We start from the raw sequence: 16,939 nt of genomic DNA, 5'->3' as shown, positions 1-16,939 counted from the left end.
GTTTTTGTTCTCAAGACACGCATAAAAGTAGTTAAATTGAAACTTAAATGTTTTTTTTTCAACATCTTTGTATAAACTATTTTTTATTAGTTTTCACACACATCCAATCGTCAACAATCCTCGACACACTCAACATCCGGGCATCTTCCAGCTCGAGCAAGTTCAGAAGCATGAACTTTAAGCTTTCATCCTCAACGCTCTCATAAGGGTTCCCTTGCGCCTTAAAAATCTTAAAACAAATTTTCTCTTTGCTCACTGCCAGATTCCACAGGTACTTCCCCTTGATCAGGAAAACCAAGATGACTCCCACCGCCCACGTGTCCTGAAGAACCCCGCGGCACGGAAGACCGGAGACTACACGCGGGGAAAGGTACTTCGGCGCCTGCACTACATCGCTGAAAAATTGAGAGTTTTTGTCGGTGGACCTCTGAACGCGGGAAAATTTGGAGATTTTGACGAGGCGGCCGCCGTTGAAGAGAAGCGCGTTTTCGGCGCAAATGTTCCTGTGAACGTATCCTTTGCAGTGCAGGAAGTTGACGGCGTTGAGCAGTTGGAACAGAGTTGAAACGATGAAGGTTTCAGGGAGCGAGATCGTGTTGTTCCTGTGCTCGTAAAGGCTCAGTTCCGAATTTTCGGCCAAGTAGTAGCTGTAGAAAGAGCCTGTGACGTGGACCTCTCCAAAGTAGCTGATGAAGTTTCTGTGGTTTATTTTCTTTACGATTTCAATTTCGGTCGGGTTCGCTTCGTTTATTCTGAAGGCTTGGACTTTCTGTTGTTTCTTTATGGTTTTGTCCGGGTATAAATTGTAGGTAAAGTTATTGAAAGTCCCCCTGATTAAAATAAAAACTATTTTTTTTTACTTAAAAGTAAAAACTAAAATTATTTTGTTAACTTCACATTTTATTAATTACTTTAATTTTTTTTTGATGTAGTAGATTTAATAATAAAAGGTAGAAAACTTAAGTAATTAAGTAAATAAAATTGATACCATTTATGCAGTAAACTTTATATAAAAAAATATTTTAATTTTATTATATATTTTAACTACTTTGAAAAAAAAATTATATATTTATAACCAAGCATTTTAAACAGGCTAGATCAATTATATTTTTTTATTGCTGTTCAGGAATTTTATGAAATAATAATCTGCCCTAAGTTCGAAATAACTTAAAAAATGTCCTATTTAAATTTACAATAACATATAACACTAAATCAGGGTCGGCAGTGTTTTATAAGTCGCGGGCCTCACGGTATATAATATTCGAGAGATGAAATTATATAAAATAATTGTTGTAGTCTATAAATAAAAACTACTTTAAACTAAAATGTAATAAAAAATTGCAAAAATAAAGCACTATCAATAGTTAACAATTAGAGAATTAAGTCTAACAGTAAGTCTTATCTCAAAAGTTTTTAAAGTTGTGTTAAAAAGTATGTTTTAGTGTAAAATTACATCGTGGACCGCAGATTTTTTCTATTCAGACCGAAATTGGTCCGCGAGCCGCAGTTTGTCGACCCCTGTACTAAGACAACCGGTATAAAATCTCTTGTGTTAAAGGTAAAAACTAATAAAAATTTAACAACATTTTTCTAAAAGAATAAAGCTGTTTACACAAAACATAATGAACTTTTTTCTTTAATGAGTTCTAAAATAATTTTTAACCAAAGCTGCTAAGTTATACTTAAAAAATTACAATGAAACCGTTTAACTTTTACACCCAAAAAAAATTATGTGAAAAAAACAGTTTTTCTTCATTTTAATGCACTCTATACTTGTTTTAATCTTCCTACTAACGCTATTTTAATGTAAAATTGTTGTTATTAAAAGTTTTGACTCAAAAATTTTAAATTACTTGAATTTTTTATTTTACAAAGCTGATGAGTGATTGTCAATTGGGTTAAATATTTTTTTGATAAAATGAATGTATAAAGAGCTTTAACCTGTTTAGTTCTTTTATTGTAGACTTAATTTCAACCCATTTAGTTATAAAAGCTTCTATTCGTATACTTTCATCGTCTTTTTCGTTTGTTTTTATACAAGAATTAAACATCTAAATTAAAAATTTATGTTTTATTAAACTAAGATTTAAGCTGTCTAATTTATTACATAGTAAATGTTAAAAACGTAATAAAAAAGTAACATTTTAAACCTACAAAAGTGACTGATCAGATTAAAGTTTAAAGTTTGTTTTTAATCTACATATTTGTAACTAGTGTATCATTACTATTTTTAAATTCTAAAAACTCAAGGAAACAATTGTTTCTAAATAAGTTATTTACCTTTGATTTATAGCACTTAAAAAACAATAGTTTGAGACTCACTGCTTGCTATAAGTAGCTATAAAATACTGCTGTAAGCTGTACAAAATCTGCTTTTAAACAACTAAACTCGTGATAACTTGAAATTAAATACCTAACCATTGCTAATTAGATACTTTGTAAAAACTCAAAATAAACAAGCATCAATGTTTATTGCATAACTTGTAAAATTGTTTAACGACATAACATTTTTTATTTGTTTATAAAGTTACAAAGTTTGAAATTCTTGTTTGTTGCTACAAAGTTTTTTCAATTTAAAATATACCTTTTAAAAAATATTAAGAAAAAATTCTCAGTTTACTAATTTCAAAAGCTGAATAACTACCAGGTCCATAAGTTATATATACTATTTTTGCTAAGAGTTTAATTTGTTTTGACTTCACAAATCTAATTATATAACAACAAAATCTTTAGTTTTTGTATAATAAAAATAATCAAAGTGCTTCTTAAATTATGTTTTAGATCGTAGGAGTGATAAATGTTTATTGTTTTGAACTTGAAAATAAAATTTTTAAAAATTAGTCTTAAGCTACACCGAACTAATACACCAATAGTACAACCTTGAGGTCGGACTAAACACAAGTCGATTATGTGCTCTTATTTGTAAAGATAAATAATTTAAAAATTTATGAATTTCGTTCAAAGTAAATAAACTACTATCTTTTTTAAAATTAAGTTTATTATTCTTTAACTAAAACTTTATTAGTTCGATAAAGGTATTAAAAATAACTAGAAAATTTAGTTTATATATTTATCCCTATGACTCAAGTCAAAAGATAGTTTAAAACTTTATCTCACAGTTTAATAAAACTTTAAGTTAACAACATCGACTACCTTTTTTATAAGTTATATTGTATTATCTTAGTTTTATGTATATTCTATTTAAGTGAAATGTATGAGGTTATTTAATAAAAGTAAAAAACGTTTCAAAAAGGTGTAATTAATAAACTATGATTTTTTAAATATAAATTTCAAGAAGTAAAAACACCAGTAAAAACTTGATTTCGATCATATTTGTACATAATGATGTATTGATTACCAAAAACTCTTTTTAAACCATGTATTAAAAAAAGTAAAATTAAAAATGTTGAAGTAGAAGAAGCTTATAAAAGCAATCTGAAGTATAATAGAAAACAATTAGTTTACTCTGTTTCAGTAAAAAATCCGTAAAATCAACCTGACAAGATTTAGTTTTAAAATACCAAACGTAAAATTATTGTTATAAAATTTACTTTAATAACAAAGAACTATATTTTTAAAAGTCTAAAAAGTTTTTTTTTTATGTTTAAAGACAAAAAGCATTTAAGTGTTGATTTTACTTGAATTTTAGACTAATAAAATATAGTTTAATTTCTCTGCTACTAAGATAAAATTTGTTTAATTAAACTATAAAATATAATCATCATTATCAAGTTTATTGTATTAATTTTGACAAACCAGTATAAGGATTGTGTCTACGTGATAGTTTTTTTTTTACGTTTAGCATCTTTAAAACAAATGTTTTTTTTTACAACAAAAAACATATAAAAAACACTTTAAAAAGAATTAAACCAAGTGGTAGATTTTTGCTTATAATAAAGTAATTTTTGAGTGTTTTTTTAAGAATTAGCACTATAAAGGTATAAAATAATTTGATTGAAGTTTAGTGCAAAATATTTTTCTTTTCAAAAATAAATAATCAATTTTTTTCTGTTTTAAGCCCACTTGTTGTCATTAAAGTTTTCATTATAAATCCATAATACATATAATACTTTTTATAAACTTTTAGTTTAAATGTGGTGCCTAGTGCTGTTGAACTTTAAAAGTTTTCGTATGAGTAGCGATCCTTAAAACGCCTTTATTTATGAAAAATATGTAAACTATTATTTTATAATATAAAGTAAACTAGTATTTTAATGTAAAAGCCATACATTTTTGTTTATAAAAACAAATTATACAGTAATCTTCCTTTATTGTACCAACATATGTTTCTGTGTTTTAACGAATCAACACACTTCAACTGGGTTTTTAATGGAAAGAATAAATTATTAATAACTAGAGTAATTTTTTGTTTATAAATATTATAAAAATATTGTTTTAAATGTTTGCAAAAACTACAGCATAATGAAACTTCTTATGTTTTATTTCGTAAAGTAAACTTTATTTGTGTTTTACGCAGAACTATAATTGAAAATAAATTTAGTTTTGTTTTAACTCAAACATTATAATTTTTAAAAGTTTGTTGCAGAGGTAAGTTAATACAAGCTTGAAAAAGATCGTTTGAAAACCAAAAGTTAAAAAGTATGATAAATTTACAATACAATCAACTAGCGTTACATCAAAATATTGTTGGTAAAACTGACTAAGAGTATAAAAAATTAACACCGCTAATATTTATTCTTTAATAAAAAAATGTTTTAAAACGTCCCAGTCTTGCGAGTATTATTTTAAGTTGATGCTTTAAAATGCTTTTAACGTCGGTTCGGTTCTTTCCAATACAAACACTAGTTATCTATAAAGCACTAACACACTTAACACATTTACTGCTTAGCAAACTTATAATGTTGTTGTTAAGTTAAGAATTATTATTGTTTTAAAAAAATACTCTTTACTAATCATTTTCTGTATACTTATATTATACGGTCATATTCAAAACTTCTAATTTTTTTATTGTATTATGATAAAATAATTTATCGTAGAAAAGGGTTTAAATAAAAAAAAAACCTTAGAAAATTGTTTAAAATATAAAAACTATGTATAAAAAAAAAGAAGTTTGTTTATCACTCAAATGTAAATTTATTAAACTATTTCAATCTCATTATAAAATAATAAAATGAATAGCTAAATTATTAGCATAAAGTACTGAAAACAGTTAAAACAATTTTTTTAGCGTGTTGACTTTCACTTTACTTAAAGGTGTTAATACCAATCTTTTAAGTATTTTCATGTTTAGGATTGTTTATTTCGTTATATAAGTTGTTTTTTTAGGTCTAAACTTTTCCCTCCTTCTATTTTTTCAAAGTTTTAGACTTAAACTCTATTTTAATTTGTTAGCAATTTGACAATTCTTTGAGTACATCTTGAAATCAAAATTTCCAAGTAAATCTATTACTTGCTTAATTTTCATTTATTTCTATTTTCCTACTTTTATCGTATGTTTTATTTCTTTTAGTTTAAGTAATTTAAGTAAAAGTATGTTGTGTACGACTCGATAACTGAAAGATTTTTTCTTACACAAGGTCCTTGTACAGCAAATAAACAGTTAAATAACAAAACTTTAAATCTTTTAACGTTGATTTTTCTTGTTTATATGAAAATTAAGTTTGTTTCTTTCATGTGACTTTTTTAAAAGTTCTTCTATGTGTACTGTATCAAAACTTTTAGCTTTTTAGATTGTTGCAAAAGTTTATTAACTTTAACTAAAAGGTTGAGAAAAATGAACTAAGTGAGCTGGATGTAATATTTTCTAAAATTTTTTTGAATTATAAATAAAAATCACGATTATAATTTTTTTTAAATAACAAGATGAATAAGTTAATCTTTTTGGTTTAAAGAGTTATAAAACTAAAAATTTCCATTAGAAGTAAAATACAGCAATTAATATGTTTTAGCAAAACATTGTTTAGAACTCTTAAGTTGTAGGATAAAAACTAAGATGCTAATTTATATTGTAGTTTATTGAACAATAGAAAAATACGCTCAAAATATTTGGTCCTAGGACCTAAAGCACAAAGAACCTTTCGGTTTTTGAGTCTCACACCACGGATACCTTTTAACGTCTTGTCCAGGACTTTAATTAAAAAACTGTTAGTAGCTTTTTATTTGTATAAAAGTTTAGTTGCTAAAATTAATGTTTAGTTAAAATATGTTAGAGATAGTGACACAAGGATCTTTGGCATTTTTGCCAAGAATTTAAGTCAACAATAAAAATAATTAAATTGGGCAACAGTCAGTTTAGTTTTCTTTTCGTTGAAACAAAACGTTAAAGTTTAAAAAATGATCAGATTAAATTTATAACATTATAAAATTTATAACAATTAATTTTCTTTGATTAACCACCATAAACAAATTGACAAAATAAATACTTTTACAACATTTACTTGATGTTTATTGTAATTTTTGATTACTAATGTTTATGTTTATAATAATAATGTTCTTAATTAATGTTTATAACTTGTTTCTATACAAGTTACGAAAAAGTTTAATTAAAAATCCAAATTTAAATTTTACACTTTTATTTTATTGGTTTACATTTTTTTTAGTTGGATAAATAATTCATGGTGATCGATAATAAACAGTTTTTTCTATTTATTTTCACAACTTAATACTGTTTTTTTAGTTATTATAATATTTTATTAAGTATGTAATGTTTTAAATTAACACTTTTTTTTATGTATTATTAAATTAGTTTTTGAATACTTTTATAAATGTATTCTAATATAACTCAGCAACTTCTTGAGTCGGTTGACAAAAGCTTATTATGTAGAGTTTTACATTAAGTTAAAGTAATTTTTCAAAAATTTCACAACTAAAGTTATGAGCTTAACTATACTAAACTTCAAAGCTTCTAATTGTTAACTTCGTGAAAGGTTACATAGTATAATAATTAAAATTTGTTTACGAAAGTAGATCTCAATAAAAACTTTTTTATTTCACAAAGTTATTCAAAGTATTTATTATTTTAAACAAACATTCATTGAAACATTACAATTCATAAAGTTAAAACAAATTAGAATATTTTAAAGCTTTAATTTATTTAATTCAACCAATCTTTTTTAAATTACAACTAATGAAAAATAAAACATATTAAGTTTTTGTTGATTAACAGAGTTTACAATTGCAGTATTTGTAGCTCGATGACCAAAAGGTCTTTTTATGAATCAGTTATTGACTGAGAGTCGATGTTTAATCGTATATAAAAGTTATACATTTTTTCCTCATCTCATCAAGATTTAACACTTGACGGTTTAAACTTAAGAAACCATATCGTTTAATACAGTTAGGTTAATACCAGACTCATATTCTGAAAACGATGTTTAAAATATTTTTGTAGAGTGGTTTTAAAAAACCTTTGCCCCTAAACAACTAAATTCTTAGCTACCCCGTTTTTAAAAAGTCTAGAACCGCTATTGATCTATAATTTTTGTTCTAGTTAACCATCAAATGAAAATGCACAACCATTTTAGGATTATTGATTTTCTTCTATAAAAACAACCTTGTCAAGGATGTGGATGAACAACACATAGTCGGCGGGTAGGATCCGACCAACGACTATTTTTTATAAGTTGTACTGAAAGAGTGTCGAAACACTCAATGTAGAACAAAAATTTGAATATAAGTTTACTAGTAGAATATACACTGAATTATAAGTAAATTTTATTTATACGTCGTGTTGTAATACATAATTTGTTGCAAAAATCGATTAAATCTATTCATTTTATACATTTTATAAAATTAAAGCACCAAGCAAAAGTATATGTCTAACAAATGTTTAAAAAACCATCATTTGCAAAAGACTGCTACTTCTGGACAACCTACTATATAATTTTAACAACTTTATTATATCATAGTGAACAGAGTATGTATAAAATGATTTATTTATTAAAAGAAAAAAATAATTAAAACTCAAAACATTACAAAAAACAAACTTTTAAGTGTCATGATAGAAGAAAGCAAAAATTTTATTAGTAAGTTAATCATAAAACTTTTTTTTTGAGCAAAAAGACAAAAGCCAATAAGTTGTTAGTTACCTTTGGACTTTTTTGGAAAGTTTTGAATTTTAAAGCAAAAATTAGACATTTATATGTCTTTTTAAACAATTACATTTTGCATCAACTACAGTTTATAAAAGTATCTAACGCTACAGTATATACTTGTTTAGTTAATTTATTCAGGGAGCTTCTATTAGAAATTTGAAGTTATAGGTCAAATAGCTAAACCACTATTAATTTCAAAAACTTCAAAAGTATTTAAATAGAAATAAATGTTTAAATGTTTGATAAATTGAATTCTGTGCTTCTAAACTTTTGGTTTTCTATCTTTCTAAATTAGAATCATCTGTATACTAACGATTTCTTTAATGAAAACTATGCTAGCTAAATTATTAATTTTAAAATAAAATTACTGTTTTTAACATTTAAACGCTTTTATTGAAAACTATGCTTGCTGAATTATGAATTTTAAAATAAAATTAATGTTTTCAAAATTTAAACGTTTTTATTTTACTAAAAAAATAAAAACTATATTTGTTTTTTCAATAAAATTTATCTTAACAAAAAGGCTATATGGCATATCCAGTACATTTACTAATTACAAATGAACTTACTAAAAGAAACCCACTAAAACTAGTTTGTTGTTTTGTTAGATAAAAAGGTAAAAAGCTTCAAATATGCAACAAGGTTTTTTATAAACCAACTTTTGTAAGGGTAAAATTTTTCCCCGGATCGTCCTTTTTGCGAAAAAATTACACAAATGTCATTTTAACATAGGTGAAATTTTTGACGGGTGATAATTTTGCGCCAGTCAACACTTTTGCTCATTAGTCATTTTTGCACTGTTTAATTTACGGTGGAAATAATTATTAAAACTAAGTTTATTCTAGTAATACTTAAACCTTGATTTCATTATAAATTTCTATAGTTTTTGTAAAATTTAGTCAAATAATTCTTAAATATTGTTAGTTTAATGAAAATCAATGGTTAAAAACATGTTAATGTAACTAAGTATAAAAAATTAAACAAAAAATAGATTTTAATTTTTACTACCATTTACTTATCCGTTCAAAGTTACTTTTTCTGCAGTATAGACGCTTAGTGACATATCCGTGATAAAGTGTTACCGTGCAAAAATGAAAAAAAAAATTTGCAAAAGTGACACCATTGCAAAAAGTGACGTTGTGCAAAAGTGATATTTGACATCTACCTAGGTTACATAGACCAGCTTGTATGTCTTTGATTTAAAAATAGTTGTAAAATACCCTAAGCTAAGAATTGTTGCAGTTAAGCTGAAATTTGCCCACATTTCAAATGCAATGATAGTAAACAAATTGGTTTGATGTTTTCTCCATTTGTTTAAAAAAAAAACATTTTACAACATTTCTCTTTATTATCATTAAGTCAAAAGGGGGGTGATTAGATATTTTTTACAATTTAATTTTATTTTGATAATTTTAATGAGACTTCAAGTTTTGGTAATTCCCTAGGATGATATTGCACCAATATCAAAGTGAAAAATATTTTATTTCTTCTCTTTTTAACCATATTTTGTTCAATAAACTATACATAAAACTTTTTGTTCCTATGTTCATTGAGATAAATAACTCAAATTTTCAGGAAATATACCTTGCAATATTTAGAAAAGCAAGTTATAAGAAGTTTTTAACAATTAAAAATATTTATATTATAAATTTATAACAAAAACAAACAAAAAATATGTTTTTTTTAGATTTTTCTTTTAATTTTTAATTTAAATCAGGGTTTTAGTTTATTGAACTTTTTACTCTTCATTACAAAACCCCAAAATATTTAGTGTAAGATAGTTGTTGCAGCCTTACTAGTTATTCTCCTCTTTTGAAAACCCTGTTCTAAACAAACAGTTATTACTTTTTAAGTTAACGAAAGTGAAGTTAGCTTGGTAACGTTTTTCAAGAATTAAAAAAAATGTCCAAACTTTAGATCAAATTATTTTTATCAATTTTTACTTAGTTGAATTAAAAAAAATAAAAATACTTTTTTTCTTTTGATATTCATATTTATTAGCAAATAAATTTTATATAACACTTTTTTTTTCAAACTGTTAATATTTTGTACTATTTAGCCTTATTCTAGATTTCCTAATTCCAAAATAAGGCCAAGTAAAACAAAATATTAACAACTGAAAAAAAAATTGTTTAACATTATTCACACATATAAAAAAAAAGAATTTAATTTAACTTTTTTTTTTTGTTTTTAATTCAAGCTAAGTAAAAATCGATAACGAAACTTATATTTTGTATAATAATTCTAGAATAAGGCTAAATAGTACAAAATATTAACAATTGGAAAAAAAGTGTTATATAAAATTTATTTGCTACTAAATATGAATATTAAAAAAAAAAAAAAAAATTTTTTTGTTTATTCATGCTTAGTAAAAATTGATAAAAAAACTCTTTTTTTCCAAGGGGCCCACACTAAAAGTCAAGCCCCAATCAAATGGATTTTTTTATATAGTAAAGACAAAGGACCACTCTATAAAAAAAAAGTTTTTATATACCTTTTAAGATAAGGAAAATAATTGGATCTAAAGTTAGGACATTAAAAAAAAAATATTCAAGCTAACTTCACACTTATTTTAAGTTATAGTATCAGAATTTGTATAAAATTGTGTGTGTCATAATGCATAGCAGGGACGTAGCTAGCTCAAAAAAGTTACAAATTTACAAAAATCAAAACATCTGAAATGAGTCCTAGCGGGAACACCAACACAGCAATTTAAACTACCTCTAATGTTATTGAATTTAATATGAAAATATGCAGTTAAGTTAATACTTCAAAAATGGAATGTTGAAATATGGGTGATAATTGTATACAAGGAAATTTATTTGTCTCCACCTCTAATGTTATTGAATTTAATATGAAAATATGCAGTTAGTTTAATACTTCAAAAATGGAATGTTGAAATATGGGTGATAATTGTATACAAGGAAATTTATTTGTCTCAACCTCTAATGTTATTGAATTTAATATGAAAATATGCAGTTAAGTTAATACTTCAAAAATGTAATGTTGAAATATGGGTGATAATTGTATACAAGGAAATTTATTTTGCTCCACACCCCTTATGACTTTTGTTTTGCTTTATGTGTTGCCACTTTGTAAACCCATACAACTTTCATTGAAATAAGTATATAAAAATCAAAATTTAACTAAAAATCATTTATATTGTTTTCAAAATCAAACATCAAATGTAGACAATAGAAACAACATTAAGTTATGCAAATTTTTGTACATAAAATTGTATGACTTTGATTTTGAAGCTACAGCTTCCATTAGAATCAATTTTGCAATGCAGCTTTTTTACAAACTAAATCTTTAATGCGCTAAATGTATACAATTTAGATGCATGTAATTAGTTTAATTTTTACAACACTAAAAATGCTAAAGAGTACATATATGTCAAAATTATCTCCCAGGAGTGCATAACTAAGTATAAAAGCTAAGAAAGCAGAGTCTTTTCAACCACACACTCAATCTACTAAAGAATAACTCAGACTAGGATGAAGTTTTAAAAATACCTAGGCTAGTTTTAATATTTTCCCTAAAGCTTGGCTAATTTTTAAATCCTATGTTTATTATTTTGGTACTTTTAGGTATTCATGCTTAATTTACAGTTTTTTATTTTATTTTTAGCTTTAAAAATTATTTCTATAGTCTGTTAAACTCAGGCCAGCTTGATGTAACTCAGGCCAGTTTTTAATTTCCAAGAGAGGCAATTCTCTCATAATAACAAAGACAGTTATGATTAAAGAAATATATGCTTATACTTATCTTTTTAGAACAAAATAATTATATTAATAAGTTATTTTTAACATCTTTTTATGTTTTTCAAAAATAATTCTCCAAAATGAGTCCTGTATCTTAATTGCTAAAGCTATATTGACATAAGTAACATTTATCAGTTTTTACTAACTGTTTTTTTTTATAATAGTATTTTTCTGTGTTTGGTTGGTTTTAAAAGTTACTTCGTTTATAACTAATTCTTGAACAAAGAAAATATTTTGTCAAAGTATTAATTATTTTCAATTTGACTAGTGTTTCATATAACTGTGAATGTTTATCTATTAGATACCTTAGAAAAGCAGTTGGCAGGTCCAAAAAGGTACAGTTTTAATATGGTGAAAAACGCCTGTTTAATACTATTAAAAAAATACTGAGTGATATATATTTTTTTAAATAACACTAAAACTTTAATATTAGTTTTTTTTTAAATCAAAGTAATATTAAATTAGTTAAAACAAAAATTTGGCCACAGTTTGCCTACCCCTGCCTTACAAGATGGTACTCACCACCACTGTAAAACAGTGAAAGTTTAAAAAATAGTAGTATTGAAAAATAAACAATGAAGTTATAAAATGAAATATTTTTGCCTAGTGTCTGGTCTTGTTAAACTATTTGTAGAAATAATTGTAGAGGCAAAGGTGAATTTTATATTACTTTATTAAAATTGTTTATATTCATCATTGTTTATATTTGATGGCATAAAACATATCAACTTGTTGACAATGGCCGAAATAAATACTGGCTAAAACTGATAAAACGAGCGTGGAGAGTAAAATCTCACATTAAGCTGACAATTTCTAAGACGTTGAGCTGTAAAGATTTGCCTGCGTCAATTTTTCGGACTTTACCCACAAACGGTCGCTTCAGTACTTTGTACTTAAGCCCGCTTGGTTAGATCACAACAGCTGCAACTATTCCTGCCTGATGAGTCCTAATAAGGACAAAACCGGTCGTAGGATTGTCTTGGATACTGTTGTTGTAGATCGTGCGGTGAAGTTCATTGTTTATATTTTATTATTAAAATAAAAAAGCATAAATATGAAAAACTTATGCTAAATAAAAACAATTGTATTGGCTCTACAAAAAAAACTTGCAAGCAATTTTTATTTTGTTTTTTAAGCTTCATCAACTTTAAAACTCTTATTCACAAATATGATGTTGAAGCAAATTTAATTTGAAGCCATCTTTAAATGTCAGGTTATTGGATATTTGACTAAGTTTTAAAAATGCATATCCATTCTAAAATAAATTAATACTTTGAAATTCATACCAATAAAAATGAGCTTGTTATCAAACTATCTACTTAAAACAACAAGCTTGTTTAGTGGGTCATTTTTTACTATGAATAAGTATTTATACTAACTTTTCTGATAAGTTAAAAAATTACTCATGAAATGTTTTTTGCATTTTAAGCTTTTATTTATTTTTGTCGGAAATTTTTTTAAAATTAAGGTAATTTTAAACAACAAACTATTTTAAGCAAAGTTTAAGAATTGATTGCCTATTTTGAACTTACAGTTAAACTAAAAGGTGGGTTAAAAATATTATATTTCTTTTTCTTTGTCTTTTGTTTCTTTTTGATAGAATGGTTTTGTCGTATTTTAAATTATCTTTATAATTGACTGAAATTAATGCTTTTTGGTATTCACTTTTTACATTATTAAAAGATTCTTCATTGTTAGATAGTTTTATAAGTCTTGTGTTTATTGTTTTGGGTAGTTGTTTTAGAACTTGTTGGGGGTGATTGAAGTTGTTGTTTACATATAAAATTGGTGAGTTTGGTTTGTTGTAGGGTTGGTAACTTAATTTTAATATGTTAAAGGATACATCTAAAAAGTTCGTTTGGAATAATCCGGATTCTATTGTTATTTTAAAGCCCTTTTGTTTAAATAATTTAGAAATCCAATAAAGCAACCAAACAGTACTTGGGATCTACGGGAAATAGTTTCAAACAAATATATAGGAATCACATGTCTTCATTCAATAACACTAACAAAAGACATACAACAGAACTGGCAAACTACATTTGGAGTTTAAAAGATAATAACACAGACTATAAAATTAAATGGGAACAAAATCTAAATTAATATTAAATTCAGCTGCAGACTTTGCTGTAATAGACTCAAATGGAAAATTGTTTTATTTTTTATTTCTTTAACACTGTTTAATTAAAGATTCTTCATTATCATCTTTACAACACCACTAAAAATTACAACTAAATTAAGTAAATGAAGATATCAATAGATTGTCGAGCAGTAACCTGGTCATTGTTATTACTTTTAGTAAGGTGCACAATAATAGATAGTTGCCCAGTTTGTTCAATAACTGTAGCTGTTATTTACATGTTCTAAAATAGGTGTTTTAAAAGGAATCCGAATTTACAGGTTTGAAATTAAAAAAACTTGTTAAGATATTTACACTGTTTATTTAGCACAATGCTTAAAGAGAAAATTTTGTAAAAACAACTGACTCTCAAAAGTTAAATTTTTATAACTTAAGATGGGTAGAATTTAAACAGAGTTTGTAGATCAAGCTGTTGATAAATGGTTGTATTTTAAAAAGGTAGTTTATTAATGTGAAAGGTAAAAGGTCAGAAGACCAATTATATCTTACCTATTATATTATTATACAAGAGTGCTGCTCCTACATGTTATTTTTATATTGTTTATAGCAAAAACTTCCTTTATTTTTCTATAAATAGTATATACTAAATAAAATTTTCACATAAAGTATTTATAAGCAAATTTAATTCCAAAAAATTAAATTTTTGAATTATAAATAAAACAAATAACATTGAATTTTGTTTACCAACACTGAAATAAAATAAAAAATAGCGAAAACCTTGTTTACAAGCTTGTTGCATATTTTAATTTGTTGCATGATATTTTTTATTTTTTTATTAAAAACAAAACTTTCTTTCAGATATTTTACAAAAATTCAAACAAATCATGCTGCTGATAGCGGGAGTGTGTTCAATCTGCTGTGAGCACCTCAACGTGGTGACGGATGTGGTGAGCGTGGTGGAGTGCGGCCACCTCTTCCACGGCGACTGCCTCCAAAAGTGGATGGCCACCTGCAAGAACAAGGCCACCTGCCCCAACTGCCGCATCAAGATCGACAGGAGGCGGGTCATCAACACCTTGTACCCCGACCTGCCCAAGGAAGAGGCCAGTGAGCAGATGGCCGCTTCCGTGGCTCAGAAGAAGCTGGTGGAGGAAAGGGACAAAAGGGAAAAAGTGGAGTGTGATCTCAGGGGAAAGGTGGTTGAGCTGGAGGACGCTTTGAACGAGTGCAGGTCTTTTGAGAACAACTTGTCTCAAGTCAGGATTGATCTAATCCACTCTGAAGAGGAAAACAAGGCTCTCAAAAGTGAAGTGAGGACTTTTAAGCGCGAAGTGGTTGAAGTAAAGGCGTTGAGAAAACAAAACAAAAAGCTCTCTAACCAGCTCAAAGACTACGTTGGGGTGGAAAAAGTTTTGGAAGGTAAGAGAGAGGAAGTTAATCAGTTGTTGGAGTCTTACAAGTCTAAGAGTGGTAGTTCTCCAGAGGGGTACCGCTTGGCGACTTTCTGCATTGCTCTGAAACAGGAGTTTGATTCAGTAAAGAAACAGAAAACCATGTTTTTGGAAGAACTGACAAAAACAAAGCGCAGCAACCTTGCTTTGAGAAGGCATAAAATTGAATTTGAGCGCACCATTAATGAAAAGGAGAATCTCATTGAAGAATTAAAATTGAGCGAATCCTCGCTTCAAGACGAAGTAGGAAGCTTGAAAAGAAAGATCACAAAACTGGAACAAGCAATAGCTTCCCCCAGCGGAAACACCAAGCACTCTGCAATTTCTCGCCTGATTGCTGAAAGTCCGGCTCCTTTAAACCTTCAGTCATCGTCTATAAAAAGGGAGGTGTTTGGGGAAAGCCCAGTGCTTGAAAAAAAGCAAAAAATTACCAACTCTGATACAAGAAACAACAAAAATTTTATCAAGCCCGAAAAGCTAAGTTTTAAAACCCAAAAAGAAACGCCAGTCAAGTATGAGTTGAAAAAGTTTAACAACCTATACAAAACAACGCCTAATAACAGTAAGTTGAATGCAGCGACAAACAGACATCGTTTTGACGGGTTGGGCGGATTCAGGAGGACTCCGACTTTACTTCAACAGAAACAAATGAAAAAATGGACTGAGCCTTCGTTGTTTGATGATGACGATTTGCTTAAAGACAGTCCGGGCCTTTCAAAAATGAACAATAGATTTTCCAAGTTAAAAAAATTTAATAAAGGTAAAATTAAATGATATATTTTTTTTTCAACACTCTTTAATATTTTTTTTAACTGTTTGTATTTATTGTGAGATTTAAAGTATGTTTAAATGTCTTTAAAATGCTGTATGCCATTTTATTTAGAAACTGTACAAAGTTTTAAAATGTTTCAGACTGAACTATAACACTTAAGTTAATTAAGATTTAAAGTGCTAGCTGTGTAACTTTTATAAATTTCTTTACAGTTAGTTTTAAAAGAAATTTTTAAGCTTAACTTACAAAAATAGTTTTCAAACTTTCAAAATGTAGTAATGTTAAAGTACAGCAACTATGACTTAAATTAGTTTAGACTAAACAAGTTTAATTTTTTTTTATACCTTAAAAATGTACATACTGAAAACTACTTTAGTATAAAGTTGAATTTGAAAGACCAAATTTTTAATAAAAAATAAACTTTTTAAATGTTTTTTTTTCAGACAATCTACAAATTAATATTGACCAATTTAATTCTCTCAATCATTTTACTATGTACTATCATGAATGTATGATCAGTCATTGCAGATTTTTGTTGTACATATGTTAAAAAAAGTATAAAATTTCAAAGGATGTTTAATAGCTCAATTTTTTACATTTTGATATTATCATAATTAAAAACTAGAAAAAATCATTTTACTGAAATTTAATGCTTCAGACCAAATACAGTTATATTTCTAAGCTAAAATATATGACCATGATTTTTTTCTTAATTCTGAGTCATTTCACTTAGATAAGTACAATAAATATACAAGTAATTATTTTAGACAAATTTCTTACTTTCAAAAATTGAACTGTTATTTAAATTATGTTAAAAG

At 26.4% G+C, this 16,939-nt stretch overlaps 2 protein-coding genes across 2 annotated transcripts; one reads left to right on the top strand and one right to left on the bottom strand.

The window, feature by feature from the left end:
* Positions 1-76: 76 nt before the first annotated feature.
* On the bottom strand, positions 77-14,102 carry LOC145844800 (testis-specific serine/threonine-protein kinase 4-like). The gene is made up of 2 exons (XM_082952222.1): positions 14,095-14,102; positions 77-830 (listed from the first exon to the last, which is right to left on the bottom strand). The coding sequence occupies exons 1-2, from the start codon at positions 14,100-14,102 to the stop codon at positions 77-79; spliced, it is 762 nt and encodes a 253-aa protein (XP_082808348.1).
* Positions 14,103-14,782: 680 nt separating this feature from the next.
* On the top strand, positions 14,783-16,407 carry LOC145844799 (E3 ubiquitin-protein ligase TRAIP-like). Its single transcript, XM_082952221.1, has one exon. The coding sequence runs from the start codon at positions 14,783-14,785 to the stop codon at positions 16,121-16,123; it is 1,341 nt and encodes a 446-aa protein (XP_082808347.1). The 3' UTR covers positions 16,124-16,407.
* Positions 16,408-16,939: the final 532 nt, after the last annotated feature.

Source organism: Thalia democratica, chromosome 9, assembly GCF_965202585.1.
Source record: "Thalia democratica chromosome 9, ktThaDemo2.hap1.1, whole genome shotgun sequence".
In the NCBI taxonomy this organism is placed as follows: Eukaryota; Metazoa; Chordata; class Thaliacea; order Salpida; family Salpidae; genus Thalia; species Thalia democratica.
This window is presented reverse-complemented; position numbering and strand designations above follow the sequence as displayed.